Source organism: Nomascus leucogenys, chromosome 17 (genome assembly GCF_006542625.1).
Source record: "Nomascus leucogenys isolate Asia chromosome 17, Asia_NLE_v1, whole genome shotgun sequence".
Classification (NCBI taxonomy): domain Eukaryota; kingdom Metazoa; phylum Chordata; class Mammalia; order Primates; family Hylobatidae; genus Nomascus; species Nomascus leucogenys.
In genome coordinates this window covers 80,019,686-80,037,303 of record NC_044397.1, presented here as the reverse complement: position 1 = coordinate 80,037,303, position 17,618 = coordinate 80,019,686, and the positions used below count along the sequence as shown (strand labels likewise).

At 40.0% G+C, this 17,618-nt stretch overlaps 1 protein-coding gene across 3 annotated transcripts in view; it reads right to left on the bottom strand.

Moving 5' to 3' along the window:
- Positions 1 to 454: 454 nt before the first annotated feature.
- C17H7orf31 (chromosome 17 C7orf31 homolog) overlaps positions 455 to 17,618 on the bottom strand; it is a 51,203-nt gene continuing 34,039 nt past the window's right edge. For 2 of the 3 annotated variants that reach the window (XM_030796872.1, XM_030796871.1), the window contains 4 exons: positions 16,424 to 16,512; positions 7,206 to 7,380; positions 6,809 to 6,900; positions 455 to 2,550 (listed from right to left, as the gene is read on the bottom strand). In XM_030796872.1, the coding sequence (XP_030652732.1) occupies positions 1,729 to 2,550; positions 6,809 to 6,900; positions 7,206 to 7,380; positions 16,424 to 16,512 (1,178 nt within the window). In that variant the 3' untranslated portion in view covers positions 455 to 1,728. The remainder of the gene's footprint in view (positions 2,551 to 6,808; positions 6,901 to 7,205; positions 7,381 to 16,423; positions 16,513 to 17,618) is intronic. The other variant, XM_030796873.1, reaches the window with a different exon arrangement.

Sequence of the window (17,618 nt, the reverse complement as noted above, 5' to 3'; positions counted from 1 at the left end):
GCCCAGGCAACAGTGTGAGACTCTGACTCAAAACAAAAAAACAAAAACAAAACACACAAAAAATCCAAAAAGAACCAGTTAGTAAACTAATACATTTTGTAAAAAAACAAAACAAAACAAAACAAAAAACCAAAAACAAAAAAACACACACACAAAACAAAAAAATTGAGCTTTTTGATGAGCATGCTTGGAGTTTGGTATTTTCTGTCATCAAATAAGGGCAGATTCATTAGCTTTAACAATCAGCAGAGTTAAAGGAAAGGCTGGCTTCCTCTTAGTTGAGGAGCATGACTATGACAATGCCTAAAGAGAAGGCTGCGCCACCCTTGCATGGAGGTAGGCAGAGTGAACACCATATTTAGAATGTAATTTCTAACTAATTTCCATGCAACCCAGGGAAGCTGGGTACAAAGGTATGAACATTACACAAAACTCTAGGAGTGCAATCAAAACCTCAAATTTTTATACCGGAGAGTTACATCTTCCAAAGTTTATTATTTGGAATTCCAGTCCAATGATCTACTCTGTGATAAAAAGTGTATCTCCCTCACCTCGGACACTCCCAATTGCATTACATATTAAAGGCTATAGAGAACCCAGTGACCAAGTCATGCAACTGACATTGTTGCTCCGATTTCCCCAGTGTTATTTCACCATGTCAACTTTTACTTCCTGTCATAATGTAACTAGTGCTGTACAGAATGCAGTTGGAAAAAGATTCTCTAACTTTAGCCCAGAATAGTTTTAAGGAGGTTATAACCAAATGACATGTTGGTCATAAAATTAAAATAAATATTCACAAAATACTTAAAGAAATTCCTCTTGAACTTCCACGATAGACTATGTTTAAAATCTACCTCTCGGCACATTAAATGAATTGACTTGCATATGGGAGTTAGCCAAACTCTTAGAGAACACACTCCAGAAATGAAGATTTGGGGCTCTGTAATAACTGATACCAAGCCATCCTTTCTTGCTATAATTAGAACTCACCAGTTGCTAATTAAGGCCATTGCTAGATCTTCAGTAAAATAATTTTATCTGCATAAAAGAAATAGTTATGTTTCTCAGTCAGAAGGTTAAGAGTAAGCAAACAATTCAATTTGTAATGTGTACATGCAGAGAGTTTTGGGTTTCATTTTTTTCGCTGACTTATTTTTTACATGTTTACATAAAGGAACAGAGTCCACATACTTTTAAGACAATATAGTTTGTAGAGGTGTCCATCCCTCAATTAACTGGGTGTTTGGGTTTTGTCTTTTCTACCTAATGCTACTATGTACAAAAATTTATATAAAGGGACAGTGTTCTCATTTTTATTAAGATACTATAATTTGTATAGTTATTCATTCATTATTGATCATTTGAGTTCTTTCCAGCTTTTCAATTTTTTTTTTGGTGAAACAATGATGTAAACTTTGTTGTACACATTGCTTTTTGTGATTTTGGAAAATTTCCTTGTAATCTGAAGATGAGAGATTAAAGACTATACATTTTTCTAGTTCTAATATTTTATTGCCAAATTGTTAAACTTTTCAAGAAGTCAGAACATCACCTTTTCTGGGTTCCTCCAACCAGATATTAACTTAAATTCCTGAAAATGTAAACCTCATTAACAAGGTCCTTATGGTTTAATCTAGAAAACAGAATCCAGCAATATGAAGGAAATTCTGTTGTATCTTTTAACTTCTTGCAAGAGGCTGGGTTTTGAAGGAAAGCATGAGTATCTCAATTATAGAAATAATAGGAATTATGGCCATAGAATTGGTGCTTCATCCCCGAATGCTCATTATCCCTGAGGTCTTTATGGTCTTCTAGAATTGATTTATGGAAACGCTTTTGTGCACCAGTTTTTGAAAAAGAGTTCTTAAGCTCCAGCAGGTTGGTCTGAGGCTTGGTCACTCCAGCTCTAGGAATCCAACCAAGAATAGGTCTTGTTTCTTCATTGTTTTCCATGTTCAAGAACAACTCTTCTTCTGGCTTACTTAAAAAATGTTCTAAAGTGAAAGCTTCCGTGTCTTGTTTATTTTGTAAAACACTAGGTTTACTAAGGCTAACAGTGTTTGGACACATATTATACTGATCACATAGGGGAGATTTAAGATTTTCGTAATGAATCCAGTGGTTTGGTTTACAGTAAGGTGTGGGTTGGGTTTTTAGTGACTGCTGTCTCCAGTAGAAATCTTCTGTCTTTTTAGTATCTGTGATTTTTGGAAATGGCTTTATGTCATAAATGCTAGTCAGGTCTTTTGTTGGGCAACAAGATTGGGGTTCATAGGTAGACAGCAAGCTCTGTTCTTCTATGATCTTCTTTTCAATATCCTGGTTTTTATGGGTCACACTGGCTGGTGTGTTATCACTAAGTGCCATCATTTCTTTAGAACTGGGTACAAAGGTATGAAAATTACACAAAACTCTAGGAGTACAATCTGGACAGGAACGTGGTCTTTGCTGGACTATAGCCTCCAGAGAACGCCGGTTCTGAATTAATCGGGCAATTCGTCCTTCCAACGGTCTGGGAGGTTTGAAGACAGGATGGAATTTTTCTTGCTGTAGTTGTGGGATAAAAAGGAGAAAAAATTTAATCAGGGATATTGCCACAAATGGTAGGTCAAAAGTCATACCCATTTTCATTGTCTGAGTACACGAGATGGATGTAGGGGTGTACGTTGCAATGCTCTTTGATATTAATTTAAAGACATTGAAATTTGGGTCCAAATACATTTTCCTCCTTTACTGGTTTTAGAGAATATGAAAGGGGCATGTTTTTTATTTGGCTATACAGAACTCTTTCTGTGTGGGAACTCTGCTTTTAAACTTCAAAGATATAAAGCAATCACTGGAATAAAACTTCTGTCCATCACTAACAGATGGCATTCGCAGTGTGTGCAGTTATTTAATCTCAGCCAAAGTCTCCTTTATTAGGCCTTAGCAAGGGCCCTTAAACTTAACTTGGCTGAATCAGAATCATCTGCAGAGCTGGCATGAAATTCCTAAGTTCCTAAGACCCTTCAAGACTGTGGGTCAGAAGGTCTGTAGTGGGCCCCAGGAAGCTGAATTTTCAACAAGCATTTCAGGTGATGGTGAGTCTGGAGATTTGCTATGCTTTGAGAAACATTGGTGTGAGGTGTCATGTCTGTGCTTCTTTTTAAGTTGTTTTATAAACATTATGAATTATCAATTATCACTTGATAATTGATAATAACATTATCAATTATGTCTGGTAACTGCGAAAGTAGTGAGTGTATTTAAAGTGCTATTAATAGATACATGCTGGGTGGTGGGAAGAGGACGCAGCTGACTGGGAGAGGGTATGAGGAGGAAACTTTCTGGAATGATAGTATTCTGTACCTTGATAGGGGTTTGGGTTACAAAGGTGTGTTTGTTAAAACTCGATGAATGTTCACTTAAGATTTGTGCAATTGCATTGAACTTTATTTTACCTTAAAAGAAAAAAAAACTGCAAATAAATATTGAACTCTGGTTGATAATATACATGCTGAATGTTTAGGAGTGAAGTATACTAATGTCTGCAATTTACTCTAAAATGCATACAAATAATATATTTTTATTATTTCTGGATGATGGATGGTTAGAGAGATGGAAAGATGGATAGATTATGTGATAAAACAAGCATAGTAAAATGTTAGTGGTAGAATCTAGGTGGTGAGTATATGGGTGTTAATTATAAATTTTTTTTTACTTTTCTGTATGTTTCAAACATTTTATAATAATTTTTTTTTTTTTTTTTTTTTTTTTTTTGAGACGGAGTCTCGCTCTGTCACCCAGGCTGGAGTGCAGTGGCGCAATCTTGGCTCACTGCAAGCTCCGCCTCCCGGGTTCACGCCATTCTCCTGCCTCAGCCTCTCCGAATAGCTGGGACTACAGGCGCCCGCCACCACGCCCGGCTAATTTTTTTGTATTTTTGGTAGAGACGGGGTTTCACCGTGGTCTCGATCTCCTGACCTCGTGATCCGCCCGCCTCGGCCTCCCAAAGTGCTGGGATTACAAGCGTGAGCCACTGCGCCTGGCCTATAATAATATGTTAAAGTAAAAAAACTACCAAAGAATGTATGTATAATGATGATGGAATTGACAGCAGAGATAATACAAATAAGAGTAGTGAGAAAATAATCACTGTAGCTTGGACTGAAAAAAATGGACTTAGGAACATCCTTTTGAAAGCTAATCCGTTCACAGAGAAATTTCCATATTGAGGTAACAAATTTGTTACAGCCTTTAGCTAATCAAGTTTGAGTAAATACTGTGATGAAAAAACTTCAGCTCTTTGATGTGCTTTGTTAATTTTGTCATAAAAAAGGACAGGACTTATCATATTGTACTTTGACCATATATATTCCTGTATGCAAGAAGCAGTTTTTAGTGCTTTTATTTTACACTACTACAATAAAATATTTCATATACATTTTTATTACCATTAAAACATGTTTTCCCAGTCTGTTCTTTATGGTTTAATCAGAAACCAGCAAGATTCACTAAAACTTTCCTTTAAACTTCCAATTATCTTAGGTATATTTTATCTCGTTATTCATAAATATTTAAGAGTTGATTTGCTTGCACAATGATTTTGTATATAACAAATTTGGCAAACATCCTGTATATAATGGAATATGTATTTTGTACATACCATACAGGGTCGAATCTCTGGAAATCTGGACAGTTGTTGAACACACCTGACAATATGTGTTCATATAATATTTTCTATCCTTAGAGAATGCTCATTGCAAATTCAACATAAAAATTATTAAAAACCCTTCAGTGAATGATAAAACACAGTCTATAAACCTGCTCCTGGTGTTATATCACCTTAGGAAATGCTGAAGCAAATGTAAAATCAGTATGTTCAGCTCAGTTTTTATTTTATTTATTAATTTATTTTGAGACGGAGTCTCACTCTGTTGCCCAGGCTGGAGTGCAGTGGCACAACCTTTGCTCACAGCAACCTCCGCCTCCCAGATTCAAGTGATTCTCCCACCTTAGCCTCCTGAGTAGCTAGGACTACAGGCATGCGCCACCATGCCCAGCTAATTTTTGTATTTTTAGTAGAGACAGGGTTTCACCATGTTGGCCAGGCTGGTCTCGAACTCCTGACCTCAGGTGGTCCACCCACCTCAGTCTCCCAAAGTGCTGGGATTATAGGCGTGAGCCACCACGCCCGGCCCTCAGATCAGTCTTTTTGTTTTCTTTTTTCCCCCTGCCCAGCACGATCTTGGCTCACTGCAACCTCCGCCCCATCCTCCCGGTTCAAGCGATTCTCCTGCCTCAGCCTCCAGAGTAGCTGGGATTACAGGCGCCCGCCACCACGCCCAGCTAATTTTTGTATTTTTAGTAGAGACAGGGCTCACCATGTTGGCGAAGCTGGTCTCGAACTCCTGACCTCAGGCGATCCACCCACTTCAGCCTCCCAAAGTGCTAGGATTACAGGCTTGAGCCACCGAGCCTGACCCAGCTCAGTTTTTAAAGTGTTCAAACTGAAATAATCTTAGTTGTTTTTCCATGTGTTTTTCACAATTTATATATCTTTAAAATGTTAATTTTGTTTTCAAAATTTGTAGTCATCGAGAATAAAATTTAGGCCTCAAATAAAACAACACATATGCAAACTATTAGGTCATTTCATCTCATTTACATGATTAAACCAACAGATTATACTTTTGCTCATTAAAGGGCTTGATTATTTCTTCCAGGTCATTTCGCATAATCAATTTAAAAGTCTCTATTGATATCTGCAGAGAATGTATTGGCTTTTCATTTGTAATTCAGCCAGCTCTCAATTATTAATGAATATCAGGAGGAAGCCTTTATTTCTTCAAAAGCAATGGTAATGTACAAGATACATAAATATGCAAAGGGCTGGGCGCAGTAGCTCACGCCTGTAATCCCAGCACTTTGGGAGGCCAAGGCGGGCGAATCACGAGGTCAGGAGATTGAGACCATCCTGGTCAACATGGTGAAACCCCGTCTCTACTACAAATACAAAAATTAGCTGAGTGTGGCGGTGCGTGCCTGCAATCCCAGCTACTCTGGAGGCTGAGGCACGAGAATCGCTTGAACCCAGGAGGTGGAGGTTGCAGTGAGCTGAGATCATGACACTGTACTCCAGCCTGGCAACAGAGTGAGACTCTGTCTCAAGAAGAAAAAAAAAAAAGCAAAGATCTACGGAATTTACTAGGAATCTCATTAAATTACTAGTTAAATTCTTTTGTAAACTACTTCTTTTGTAAGTTATTTCAGCAAAAGTAGCATAGTAGAAAAACTGTTAAAAAAAAAACCACTCTGAAGAAGAAATCTTTTTTTTTTTTGAGACGTAGTCTTGCTCTGTCATCTAGGCTGGAGTGCAGTGGCACGATCTCAACTCACTGTAACCTCTGCCTCCTGGGTTCAAGCGATTCTTCTGCCTCACCCTCCTGAGTAGCTGGGAGTAGAGGCGAGTGCCACCACGCCTGGCTAATTTTTGTATTTTTAGTAGAGACAGAGTTTCACCATATTGGCCAGGTTGGTCTCGAACTCCTGACCTCGTGATCTGTCCGCCTTGGCCTCCCAAAGTGCTGGGATTACAGGTGTGAGGCACCGCGCCTGGCCCAAGAAAAGAAATCTTGCTTGTTTTCCCAAACAGCAGACAAAGTATTCAAACCAGTTCAAATCAGCTCAGAATTCACTTCTAAAATGAGTAAAAATTTCCATTTGCTAACTTGGTTGCTAAAACCCGATACACAAAAAGTGGCAAAGCAAGAAGGAGCCCAGCACTCTCCCCCCAAATAACTGAGAGTTGACTGCAATTACTTACAGGCTCTGGGTCAAATCCTATCTTTCCTGTTAACTCTGCTACCATCTTTTCATGGTAATCATCCAGTTCAAGGGGGTCCATGGGCCCCAGACCTTAATGGAAACATCATCTTATTATTTTGTTAGGGTAAACAGAGAATGGCAGTTATATTACCCTTTATAGGAAAACTTACCCATTCCCTTTGTAATATAATTAGAACCAATAAAATGAAAACCAACCCTACCTCCCAGCTACCTATGAAGAGGAATTTACCACCCACCTTAATTCTTATTACTTAGGATTTAAATACTTAGATTGAGAAAAAGGCAAAAATATGAGAAGTTGAAGGCTTGTCATAGCATTTGTTAAATATTCCAATTTTGTTCTGATTTTTACTTGTATGAAAGTGAACTCATACCTGTAAAATCATGAGTGTACGAAGTGAGCCAGTGGGACCTCTCAAGATTTCTTTGTATGTTGGCTTCTTTGGCAGAGCAAATAGGGTCCCATGAATGTAAAGAAGTGTTAGGAGCGAAGGTTTTAGGAGGTTTTGGGTAGAATACTGGCTTATTTTTCTCAACACCTCTGGGAAACTAAAATATGAACATAAAGATTACTGCTGTTAATGTCATCTACTAGAATAAGAGCTGATTCATCATCTCAGCAGGAAAGAGGCAAAGGAAATTCCAGGCTGACGTCAGATACTGTTTTTTTTGGTCATTAATTACTAATTATTAATTGCTATAATTGGAACCATATATAGAGTTAAACACAATATTCTATCAAATAAATAGTAAGGTCTTTTCTAAAAGTCTTTTGCCTTAGCAGGGACTTTGATAATGTGTATTGGAGAAATGTCCCTGAATACTCTACCTCCAGTGAAATTTTATTAGCAATACAAAGGGCTCTGAGGTGGTCTTTTGGCTAAGTTTAGCTAAAATTGTGTGCCTTCTACTTTTCCTTCCATGCCTGAAATGAAACCATTTGATGTCTTTTATGAATTTCCAATGAAGTTTAAATCACTCAAATTCAAATAAAATTTTCATTCTTCAGATGTAACTATAGAGTTTTATTTTATATTTTCAAAAGAGCTATGCATGTAAATATGAGTGAATAAGTGAGTTTCATTGCAGTCTTTTTGGTTACTTAGAAATTCACCTTTTCTCAGAATCTCTCTTATGATACTTAATATTTACTAAGCACCTATATGTGCACAGTAGTGGCTGGAAACAAGCACGGATCCGAAACAAATCTTGCCATCCAGGAACATATTGGCTAGTAGGGGAGATAAAGCATGAAACACAAATGACAAAAAGATTTTAAAAAGTAATTCTTTGTCATAAAATAAGTAAAGACACTTTTTTTTTTTTTTTTTTTTCCAGAGACAGGGTCTCACCCTGCCACCCAGGCTGGAGTGCAGTGGTACAATCATAGCTCACTGAAACCTCCAACCCTTGGGCTCAAGTGATCCTCTGGCTTCAGCCTCCTGAACAGCCTGGACTACAGGCCTGTACCACCACTCCTGGCTTTTTCTTTAAAAAATACTTTTTGTACAGACAGGGTCTCATCATGTTGCCCAGGCTGGTCTCAAACTCCTGACCTCAAGTGTTCCTCCTACTTCAGCCTATCAAGCATTAGGGTTATAGACATGAGCTACCATGCTCGACCACGAGACACAATTATTTGAAAGTTCAAAGAAGGGAGAGATTGAATTCACCTGAATGGGGAAATGGAGCTGGGAAACAGGGAGGGAGGGTGGAGACAAGAGGCCATGTCATGTTATATGCAGAAACTGGGCCTTGAATGATGTGCAGAGATGTGGAGGCCAAAGGAACAGCAGGAGCAGAGGTATGGATAGCGGTGGCAAGTGTGGAACTAGCATTTCTTCAACATTAGGCTGCTGGGTGCCCTCACAGCCAGGCCCACCCTTAACACTTGAGGGCCTGGGATGAAAGTACAAATGGAAGTCCGTATTCCATTTGCCTAAATAGTTAAATTTATAAATCAAGTAAATAAATGTTAAATAAAATATGTTCCTTTCACCTGCTTTGACAAAATATCTCTGGAACAACCTGGAAGACCAGGTTTAAATTTGGACTTCTTGGACTACTTCGAGTTCTGCACTGGGACAGGGTGGTTCAGGAAGAGCCAGCCACTGGCCCCTGGCCTCAACACCCTGACTGCTTTCTTCTTTACCCGCCCCATTTACCCACCACCCCACTTCTAGCAAACAGGCATGCAGTCATGTTTTGGTCACTCCTTTGGCCATGAGGTATATACCAGCTTGGCAGCACTGCCAACCCTTGGGAAGATGGACTTGAGGAAGAGACCCCAAGAAGGGCCTAGGATTGGGCTCAAAGCCATTTGGTCAGGGAATTCTGTGGTTCAAGATCATGATCAGGGGAGGGAGACAGAGAAGCATGGGCTCCAGACGAACATATCCTCTTGCTCCACAGAAAGGGCCACAGCCAGAGGAAGGCCAGAACTGGCCCTCTAAAATGTGGGGCCTTCTAAAGTTCCTGGGCCTAAGGGTTATGCTGTTCATAGCAATCCTGTGAGATTAGAGTAATTCCATTTTACATATAATCATGGTAAAAGGCACTGCTACCCCTATAAACCTTTAACAAATATGTCGCTTACTTATTCAGGGATAAAGAAAGCCCCCTTTGATCTCCTTATCTTTTTCATTATTTGCAGAGCCAGCTTACTTGGAAATAAGAAAGACTGTTTTTTGTTTTTTTGTTTTTTTTTTTGAGATGGAGTCTTGCTCTTGCTCTTGTCCCCCAGGCTGGAGTGCAGTGATGCAATCTCGGCTCACTACAACCTCTGCCTCCCGGGTTCAAGTGATTCTCCTGCCTCAGCCTCCCAAGTAGCTGGGACTACAGATGTGTGCCACCATGCCCGGCTAATTTTTGTACTTTTAGTAGAGATGGGGTTTCACCATGGTTGGCCAGGCTGGTCTCGAACTCCTGACCTCAGGTGATTTGCCTGCCTCGGCCTCCCAAAATGCTGGGATTACAGGCATGAGCCACCATGCCCGGCCAAGAAGGACTTTTAAAAAAATATTGTTCTATGGGGCTGGATTAATCTTGTGTCTTACACTGGTTGAACTAACAACAGAAACCTACTGAAACACATTCAAGGGCACGGGAAAGGAAATAAGCAATGTGAAACTTTACTGTAGGCTGTGACGTCTTGAGAAGGGGCTAAAGAGGCAGGAAACATTTGAGAGGGGAACTGGCCAGTTTTCACTATGTTAAGGGGATGTTACTCTGAGAGGATAGTGAGAGAGGGGTGGTGGAAATCATTCACTCCAAAGGTATTCATTGGCTCAATACACTAAACTCAGGGTACAGTTTGTATGTGATATGGAAGATAAGCCCACGGCAGAAAGGAATTCCAGTTCCTGAGATGTTAGTTTCTAGACAGACACTCCAGTTTACAAATAAGTGACATTAGTTGTTTTGAATTTGGAATATATTCTCAGAGGAATAGTACTATATAAATTGTGGTTACATTCCTGGCATAGCTCATATAATATATGTAACTCATAACCTATTTGATAAACATTTACTGAATACCTATTGCATGTAAAACCATGTACAAGGTTCTGAGAGTTCTGTGCTAGGCACCAAAACTCCATAAACTGTCACTAAAATAACATGGTTGTAGTATATTAAATGAAACAAAAAAAGCAAATATAAGTTTTTTTTGTTTGTTTTATTTTAGTCTTGAATGATGGGGCTTAACCAGGTTAAATAGGGGAGGTTAAAAGGTTTACTGTGGAGACCACATTGCCATTTGCAGAAGCTTTAGCATTTGGGAATACTGGTTCTTTATTAATTCTATTGTATTAGCACCATTTTTACACTAACAGGTTATGATAAGGACTTCGTTCATTTATATCTGGGATGGAGACAGAGAGAGAGAGAGAGACGGAGAGAGGGAGCAAATAAGAGACTGGCAGAGAGAATTATTTTTGGCATCTAGTCAGGGCTTAGGAAAGAGAGAGGGCTAAAGGGAGAAGAGGACGCCTGGTTGGATAACAGCACTGCCTGAGATAGAATGGTGGGAACATTGCGGGTGTGAGACAGAAGATGAGGAGAGAGACAGTTTGTTTCCCATTCTGGGCACCTTGTCTGTCAATGGGCCTGAGCAGGTGGGAGGGGGCACAGGGTGCTGGCAGCCACAGAGAGGTGCACTGTGGGCGTCCAGTTATTTGGTAAGATGACTCCTTTCTAAAGGAGGTCCCTGCATGATCACCAAATTCATTACGGCCACTTAAGGATGAGTGTGGAGTATGGGTGGTATGTTGGAGAGAGAACTGTCCCTGGAATGAGGAAAGTATTTCTAGGATGGGGATGGGCATTTTCGATTGGAAAGATGGCAGGTGGATCAAGAAGAAAAACTGCTCCCCTTTGAAGGGGTGATATCAGTGAGCCCTCTTTCAAAGGGAAGCCACGGGTCTGTCCAAATATTTAAGTGTGCAGAAAGCTGGGTTGTAATGAACATTGTGTTATTCTCAGTGAGGTTTTGAAAATGGTTTTGTTAAAAACATTTCAAAAAGTCCTAGGTAAGGAGGTTTATGGCACTTGACCTTTGTGATTATATCTCATCTTATCAAAAAATGATTACAAGGTAGATTTCATCCTAGAGACTATTCTCATATCCTAAAAGCTAAGGCTAGACATTCAAGTTCTTGAGAAATAGCACAAAAGTCTTCAGCCACTTGAGTAAGCAATGAAACAAACAGCCCACACGAGTCAAGTATTAAAAGCTATGTATGGGCCGTGCACAGTGGCTCACACCTGTAATCCCAGCATTTTGGGAGGCCCAGGAGGGAGGATCACTTGAGGCCAGGAGTTTGAGACCAGCCTGGACAACATGGTGAACCCGTCTCTACTAAAAACACAAAAATTAGCTGGGCATAGTGGCGCACATCTGTGGGCTCAGCTACTCCAGAGATTGAGGCAGGAGAATTGCTTGAACCCGGAAGGCAGAGGCTGCAGTGAGCCGAGATCGTGCCACTGCACTTCAGCCTAGGTGACAGAGCGAGACTCCATCTCAAAATAAAAATAAAACCTGTTTATGTTTGCCAATTGGAAAAGGAAAAGGAATGTTGATTGGTTTGGTAATGGATGGAAATGGTCAGTGAGAAGAGATCTCAGTGGGAAGAGAAGGGTAGCAGGAGAGGCCCCGAATAGAGTGATAAGTACAATGATCACTAATGACTCTGGTGGGGAAAACTGGGCCAGTCCAAAGAGGCAAAGCTAGGGCAGCTCTGGGGTCTGGGTGGGAAAGGGGTGTCTGATCTCAATAGCTGCTGAAGGCACAGCTGCTGCATCCACATGCAACGTGAAAGGAGGAGGGAAAAACGACATTTAACACACCGTTAACATGAAGCCCCAGGACTTAATTTTTAAAAGGTTAACATTCTTATGTGGAATATTCTCCTTTCCAAGGTTACCCATTTCTTTATGTTGCTAGGTCAACAAAGTATTATAACCATTGGAATAATAATCCTGAGAGCAGCTAATATTTATTATGAACTTACAGTGTACCAATATCATGCTGGGTGCTTTTCTGTGTATTTCATTCTCAGGACGGCACTATCAGATAGATTTTATTATTATTCCTGCTTTATCTATGAGGAAACTAGGTATTGAAGGATTAAGTATGTTACCCAGGTCACAGAGCCGATAAGTTTTAGAGCAGTATGTTATACATATTTTCTTATTGGCTTGGATGGAAAGTACTAACATATGGTTCCTGGAGTTTTCTGTTTTGCAGCTAGGTGACACATTTTTGGACCTGCTTATCAGGTTAGTAGTGTCCCTTCTCCTTCCCTGGGTAGAGTAGAAGGAGAGAGAAGACTATTATCCCAGAAATGCAAGTTACAAGTCCTTGAAAAACAAGGCATTCTTGCTATGAGTTCCATTCTCAGAGAATGATTTAATTGGTGTGGGGTGCAGCCTGCACCCCTGGCGATTCTAATGTGCAGCCAAGGTTGAGGACCACTGCTCTGGCAATAGGAAAGGTAAATACTATAAAAAATATCCTCCTGAGCCTGGTGTGGTGGTGCACAGCTGCAGCCCCAGATACTTAGGAGGCTGAAGCAGGAGAATGCATAAGGCCAGAAGTTTGAGGATATGGTGTACCATGATCGCACCTGTGAACAGCCACTGCAGGGAAAGGCAGCATGAGACAGAATCTGTCTCTTTTTTTTTTTTTTTTTTTTTTTTTGAGACAGAGTCTTACTCTTACCCAGGCTGGAGTGCAGTGGTGCCATCTTGGTTTACTGCAGCCTCTGCCTCCCGAGTTCATGCAATTCTCCTGCCTCGGCCTCCTGAGCAGCTGAGGTTACAGGCATGCCCCACCATGCTCAACTAATTTTTGTATTTTTAGTAGAGACAGGGTTCCGCCATGTTGGTCAGGTTCCTGACCTCAAGTGATCCACCTGCCTTGGCCTCCCAAAGTGCCTCCCAAAGGGATTACAGGCGTGAGTCACCGCATCTGGCCATCTCTTTTTCTTTTTTTTTTTTTTGAGACGGAGTCTTGCTGTGTCCCCCACGTTGGAGTGCAGCGGCGCGATCTCGGCTCACTGCAAGCTCCGCCTCCTGGGTTCACGCCATTTTCCTGCCTCAGCCTCCCGAGTAGCTGGGACTACAGGCGCCCGCCAACATGCCCGGCTAATTTTTTGTATTTTTAGTAGAAACGGGGTTTCACCGTGTTAGCCAAGATGGTCTCGATCTCCTGACCTCGTGATCCACCTGTCTTGGCCTCCCAAAGTGCTGGGATTACAGGCGTGAGCCACCGCGCCCGGCTCTCTTTTTCTTTTGTTTCTCATTTTTATGTATATATTTTAGAATTTAAAGCATTTAATTAAACAAAAACCAACTCATAAATTGGGCAGTCGCCAAACCAAAATAGGTTCAGAGACTCTGCCGCCGCCAGGTGGTGGAAGAAGGTTTATGGACAGAAAAAGGAAAGTGACCTATAGAAAACAGAAGTGAGACACAGAAACAGCCAGATTGGTTACAGCTTAATGTTTGTCTTATTTGAACATGGTTTGAACAGTTGGCTGCCTTTGATTGGCCAAAACTAGGTGATTGGCACAAGAGTAGGTTGCAGTCTGTTTATGCATCCAGTTAGGATGCAGTTCATTCTGTATGGAGAAATCTTTAGGCCAAACTTAAAAGACATGAGGAGGCAGCTGTAGGCTATACTTAACAATTCCCCCTTTCTGGTTAGTGGGCAACATAATGAGACCTCGTCTCTTAAAAAAAAATCCTTTAATGGGAATAGAACATTGTAGATAAAGAACATTGTAGATTACCTCCCCCAATTAAATGATGAAAGGCAGGAAATTTGGAAGGACAAGTATAGGGTATTATCCCAGAGATTAGGGAAAAAAAAAAGGTGAGTCATGAGTTACTCCCATGAAGCTCAGTATCTATTTTATTTTTACTTCTTTGTCCAGGGAAATGCAAAACTTGATTAGAGTTAGGGATGAGCCAGAAGAAAATGTGAAAGGTTGGAAATTAAGAGCAGTTAATAAAGATTAAGAAAGTGGGATTAATCATCAGAAATAAGAAATAAATAAATAAATCAGCCAAAAATATTTATGTACAATGCACTGTGGGGATATACACATAACATATTCTGTTCTCAAATAACTCATAATTTAGTTGATGAAATATGAAATACATGTGAAAAGTTACTGGTTATAGTATGTGTGGTAGAAGTCAGAAGAGGGAGATATCATTTCTGCTGGAGTAATAATAATGCCTTATAAATTATAGTATTTTCTAGTTTTGAATCTTTCATATGATCCTCATATCTTGTGAAATTTACAGGACAGATTTTAGTGAAATTACCCAGATAGGTTTTATGAATTAAAACTCCGAAAAGGGAAATAATCTGCCTAGTATCGCTTACACAGCAAATGGCAACAGAGGAGTGACCAGCAAGCACACAGGCCTCCTGACCTGGTTCTCTTTGCTACATAACAGAAACAAGGAGGGTTGAGCTGAGCCTTGAATTAGCAAGTGTTGGGCAGAGAGGCCTTGGGAGGAGGGCATTCCAGGAAGGGAAATGGCATGAACCTGTTTGGGAACCAGCAGGTGGGGCCAGGCTGCAGGCTGGAGGTAAGGGCAGATCCTGAGGGGTCTCTGCACCTCAGTTAAAGCATCGGGTTTTACACTCAGGCAGAGGGGAGCTATTCAGGATGGTTGCCAAGGAATGTGATGTGAGGAAAACAGGATTTTAATGACTAGGAAGAAACTTAGCTACAGATGTGGAGCCTTTGGCTATAAGAACACGTAATGATAGGACGGATTCTAGAATAACTTCTCATATTTCTGGGTTGTTTAGATATAGATTTTGCTTAAAAACTGAAAGAGATCCAGTAAAACAGATGCTTCATTAGGAATTCTTTTTGACATTTAACTTTAAAAAAACAAACGGGAAATGACTTACTTTATAGATGACTCTGTGACATGGCGGTGACCACATGCTGGGCCTGTCATAATGGTTTGCCAAGTAAAATTCAAATGTTTCCAACATCCCAAAATTATCACTTGCCTATCTCATGGATTGCTGGATGCCAAGAGATAATATATGGAGAACACTTGGCACTGTTTCTCACCAACCATGTTAGCTATTATTATTTTCAAACGTCTAGATATTTTCCCTCTTGATTTATAATTTTCTCTTTTTATCCATGTGGAGTTATGGGACAGAGGTTAAGGTCAGAGACTAGAACTTCACAAACCTGATTTCTGTGATCATGACATAGTCACAAATTCTGAGTCACAGTTTCCTTAACTATAAAATGGAAATGATGATGCTAACCTTAGGAGGTTATTGAAAGGGTTAAATGATGTATTTAGAGTGGTTAGGTGTGTAGCAATTTCTCAATAAATGGTGGCTATTGTTTTATTTCATTTTAGACTTGACACCAATATGATAATAATGGCTGGAACAATAATAGCTTGCAAATCTTTCTGGAAATCTCCCATTTACTCTCTGCATATTTGGAGTGACTGGATGTATTATAAGTTGTAAGAACAGGGTTGGAGGAACACAGTGTGAGAAATGCAGCCCTCCTCCACCATCTTCCTGGGGGCAAACTTTTTTTTTGGTAACTGTGGAATGTTCCACAACTACCAACAGTACATGAAATCAGCTAAGAAAACTGAAAAATGTAAATCATAGTCAAAATCTCAAATTTTACATTCAGATAGAAAATGAAAATAATCTTTTAGATTTTTTTTTTTTTTGAAACAGAGTTCACTCTGTTGCTCAGGCTGGAGTGGAGTGGCATGATCTTGGCTCACTGCAACCTTCACCTCCCAGGTTCAAGCGATTCTCGTGCCTCAGCCTCCTGAGTAGCTAGGACTACAGGCATGCACCACCACGCCTGGCTAATTTTTGTATTTTCTAGTAGAGACAGGGTTTCACCATGTTGGTCAGGCTGGTCTCAAACAACTGACCTCAAGCAATCTGCCCACCTTGGCTTCCCTAAGTGCTGGGATTATGGGTGTTTGCCACCATGTCAAGCCTAGATTTTTATAAATATATTGACCAAAAATATTTGTTACTTTCTTTTAAACACATATTTAAAAAGATACTTACATCATAATATACACCCTGACCTGGCCAAGTCAGTGCTTTCTTCTTTGAATCCAGGGGAATATCAATCAGTTCATATCTATAAGGATTACCTGAAAATTTCAGGAAAAGCAATAAATAAGAACAGTCTTTTAAGGATTAATAGGTACAATAAATAGAAATGAGATAATACAAGGTAGAGACGGATGTTGGTGTACATTTTACCTATGTAGTTACAGCTTTAGAGAGATTCAGCTTGCTCTTGAATTCTTTTTTTTATTTTTTTTAAGATAGCGTCTTGCTATGTTTCCCAAGCTGGACTTGAACCCTTGGGCTCAAATGATCTTTCTACCTCAGCCTCCTGCGTAGCTGGGACTACAGGGCAGGGCAGGCCACCACACCTGACTTGTTGCTCTTGAATTCTTGAGCATGTACAGGAGCAGCATGTGGGCCATACAAAGTGTGAATGAGTCTTTAACCCTAGTGCTCTCAGTAGTAATAGAAGTCACTAGTACTTCACCTTTCTTCTTAATGAGAGAGATCTTAGGTAAATAATAAGTGTTCCTGGATCCTCTTTCTGATCTTTTTTTCTGGTCTCTGGGGGCTCAACAAATACATTTCTATATTATCTATTTTGGCTTTTCTCTGCCTAAATATCAAGTTTTCTGAAACTGAGTTAGTACTTGCTTACCAAAAAGGTGTTGAAAGGGAACATTTTAAACAATACAGCTTTTTAGATTTTGTTTTATATTTGATAAGCTTTACCAAACAGCATGGCTTGCTTTACTCTCGTGATAAGTTTCAAGTTAAAGAATGTTCTGAACACCCATCTTCATATGTAATAAGAACAAGGGCTGGCGTTTATTGAACACTTAGCATGTGCCAGTCACTGTACTGTTTTATATATATCATCACATGCAATTTTTAACATTACTATAAGAAAGGTACTGTTATTCCAACTTTAGTGGATAAGGAAATTGAAGCAGAGAGAGAATAAGTGATTTGTCCACATCTCAAAGGTAGAATTCAAACTCAGGCAATCTGATTCTAGAGCCTGCACTCTTAACTTACTTCCTTCCTTCCTTCCTTCCTTCCTTCCTTCCTTCCTTCCTTCCTTCCTTCCTCCCTCCCTCCCTCCCTCCCTTCCTCTTTCTCTCTTCCTTTTCCTCCCTCCCTCCCTCCCTCCCTCCCTTTTCTCTCTCTCTTTTTTTTTTTGAGA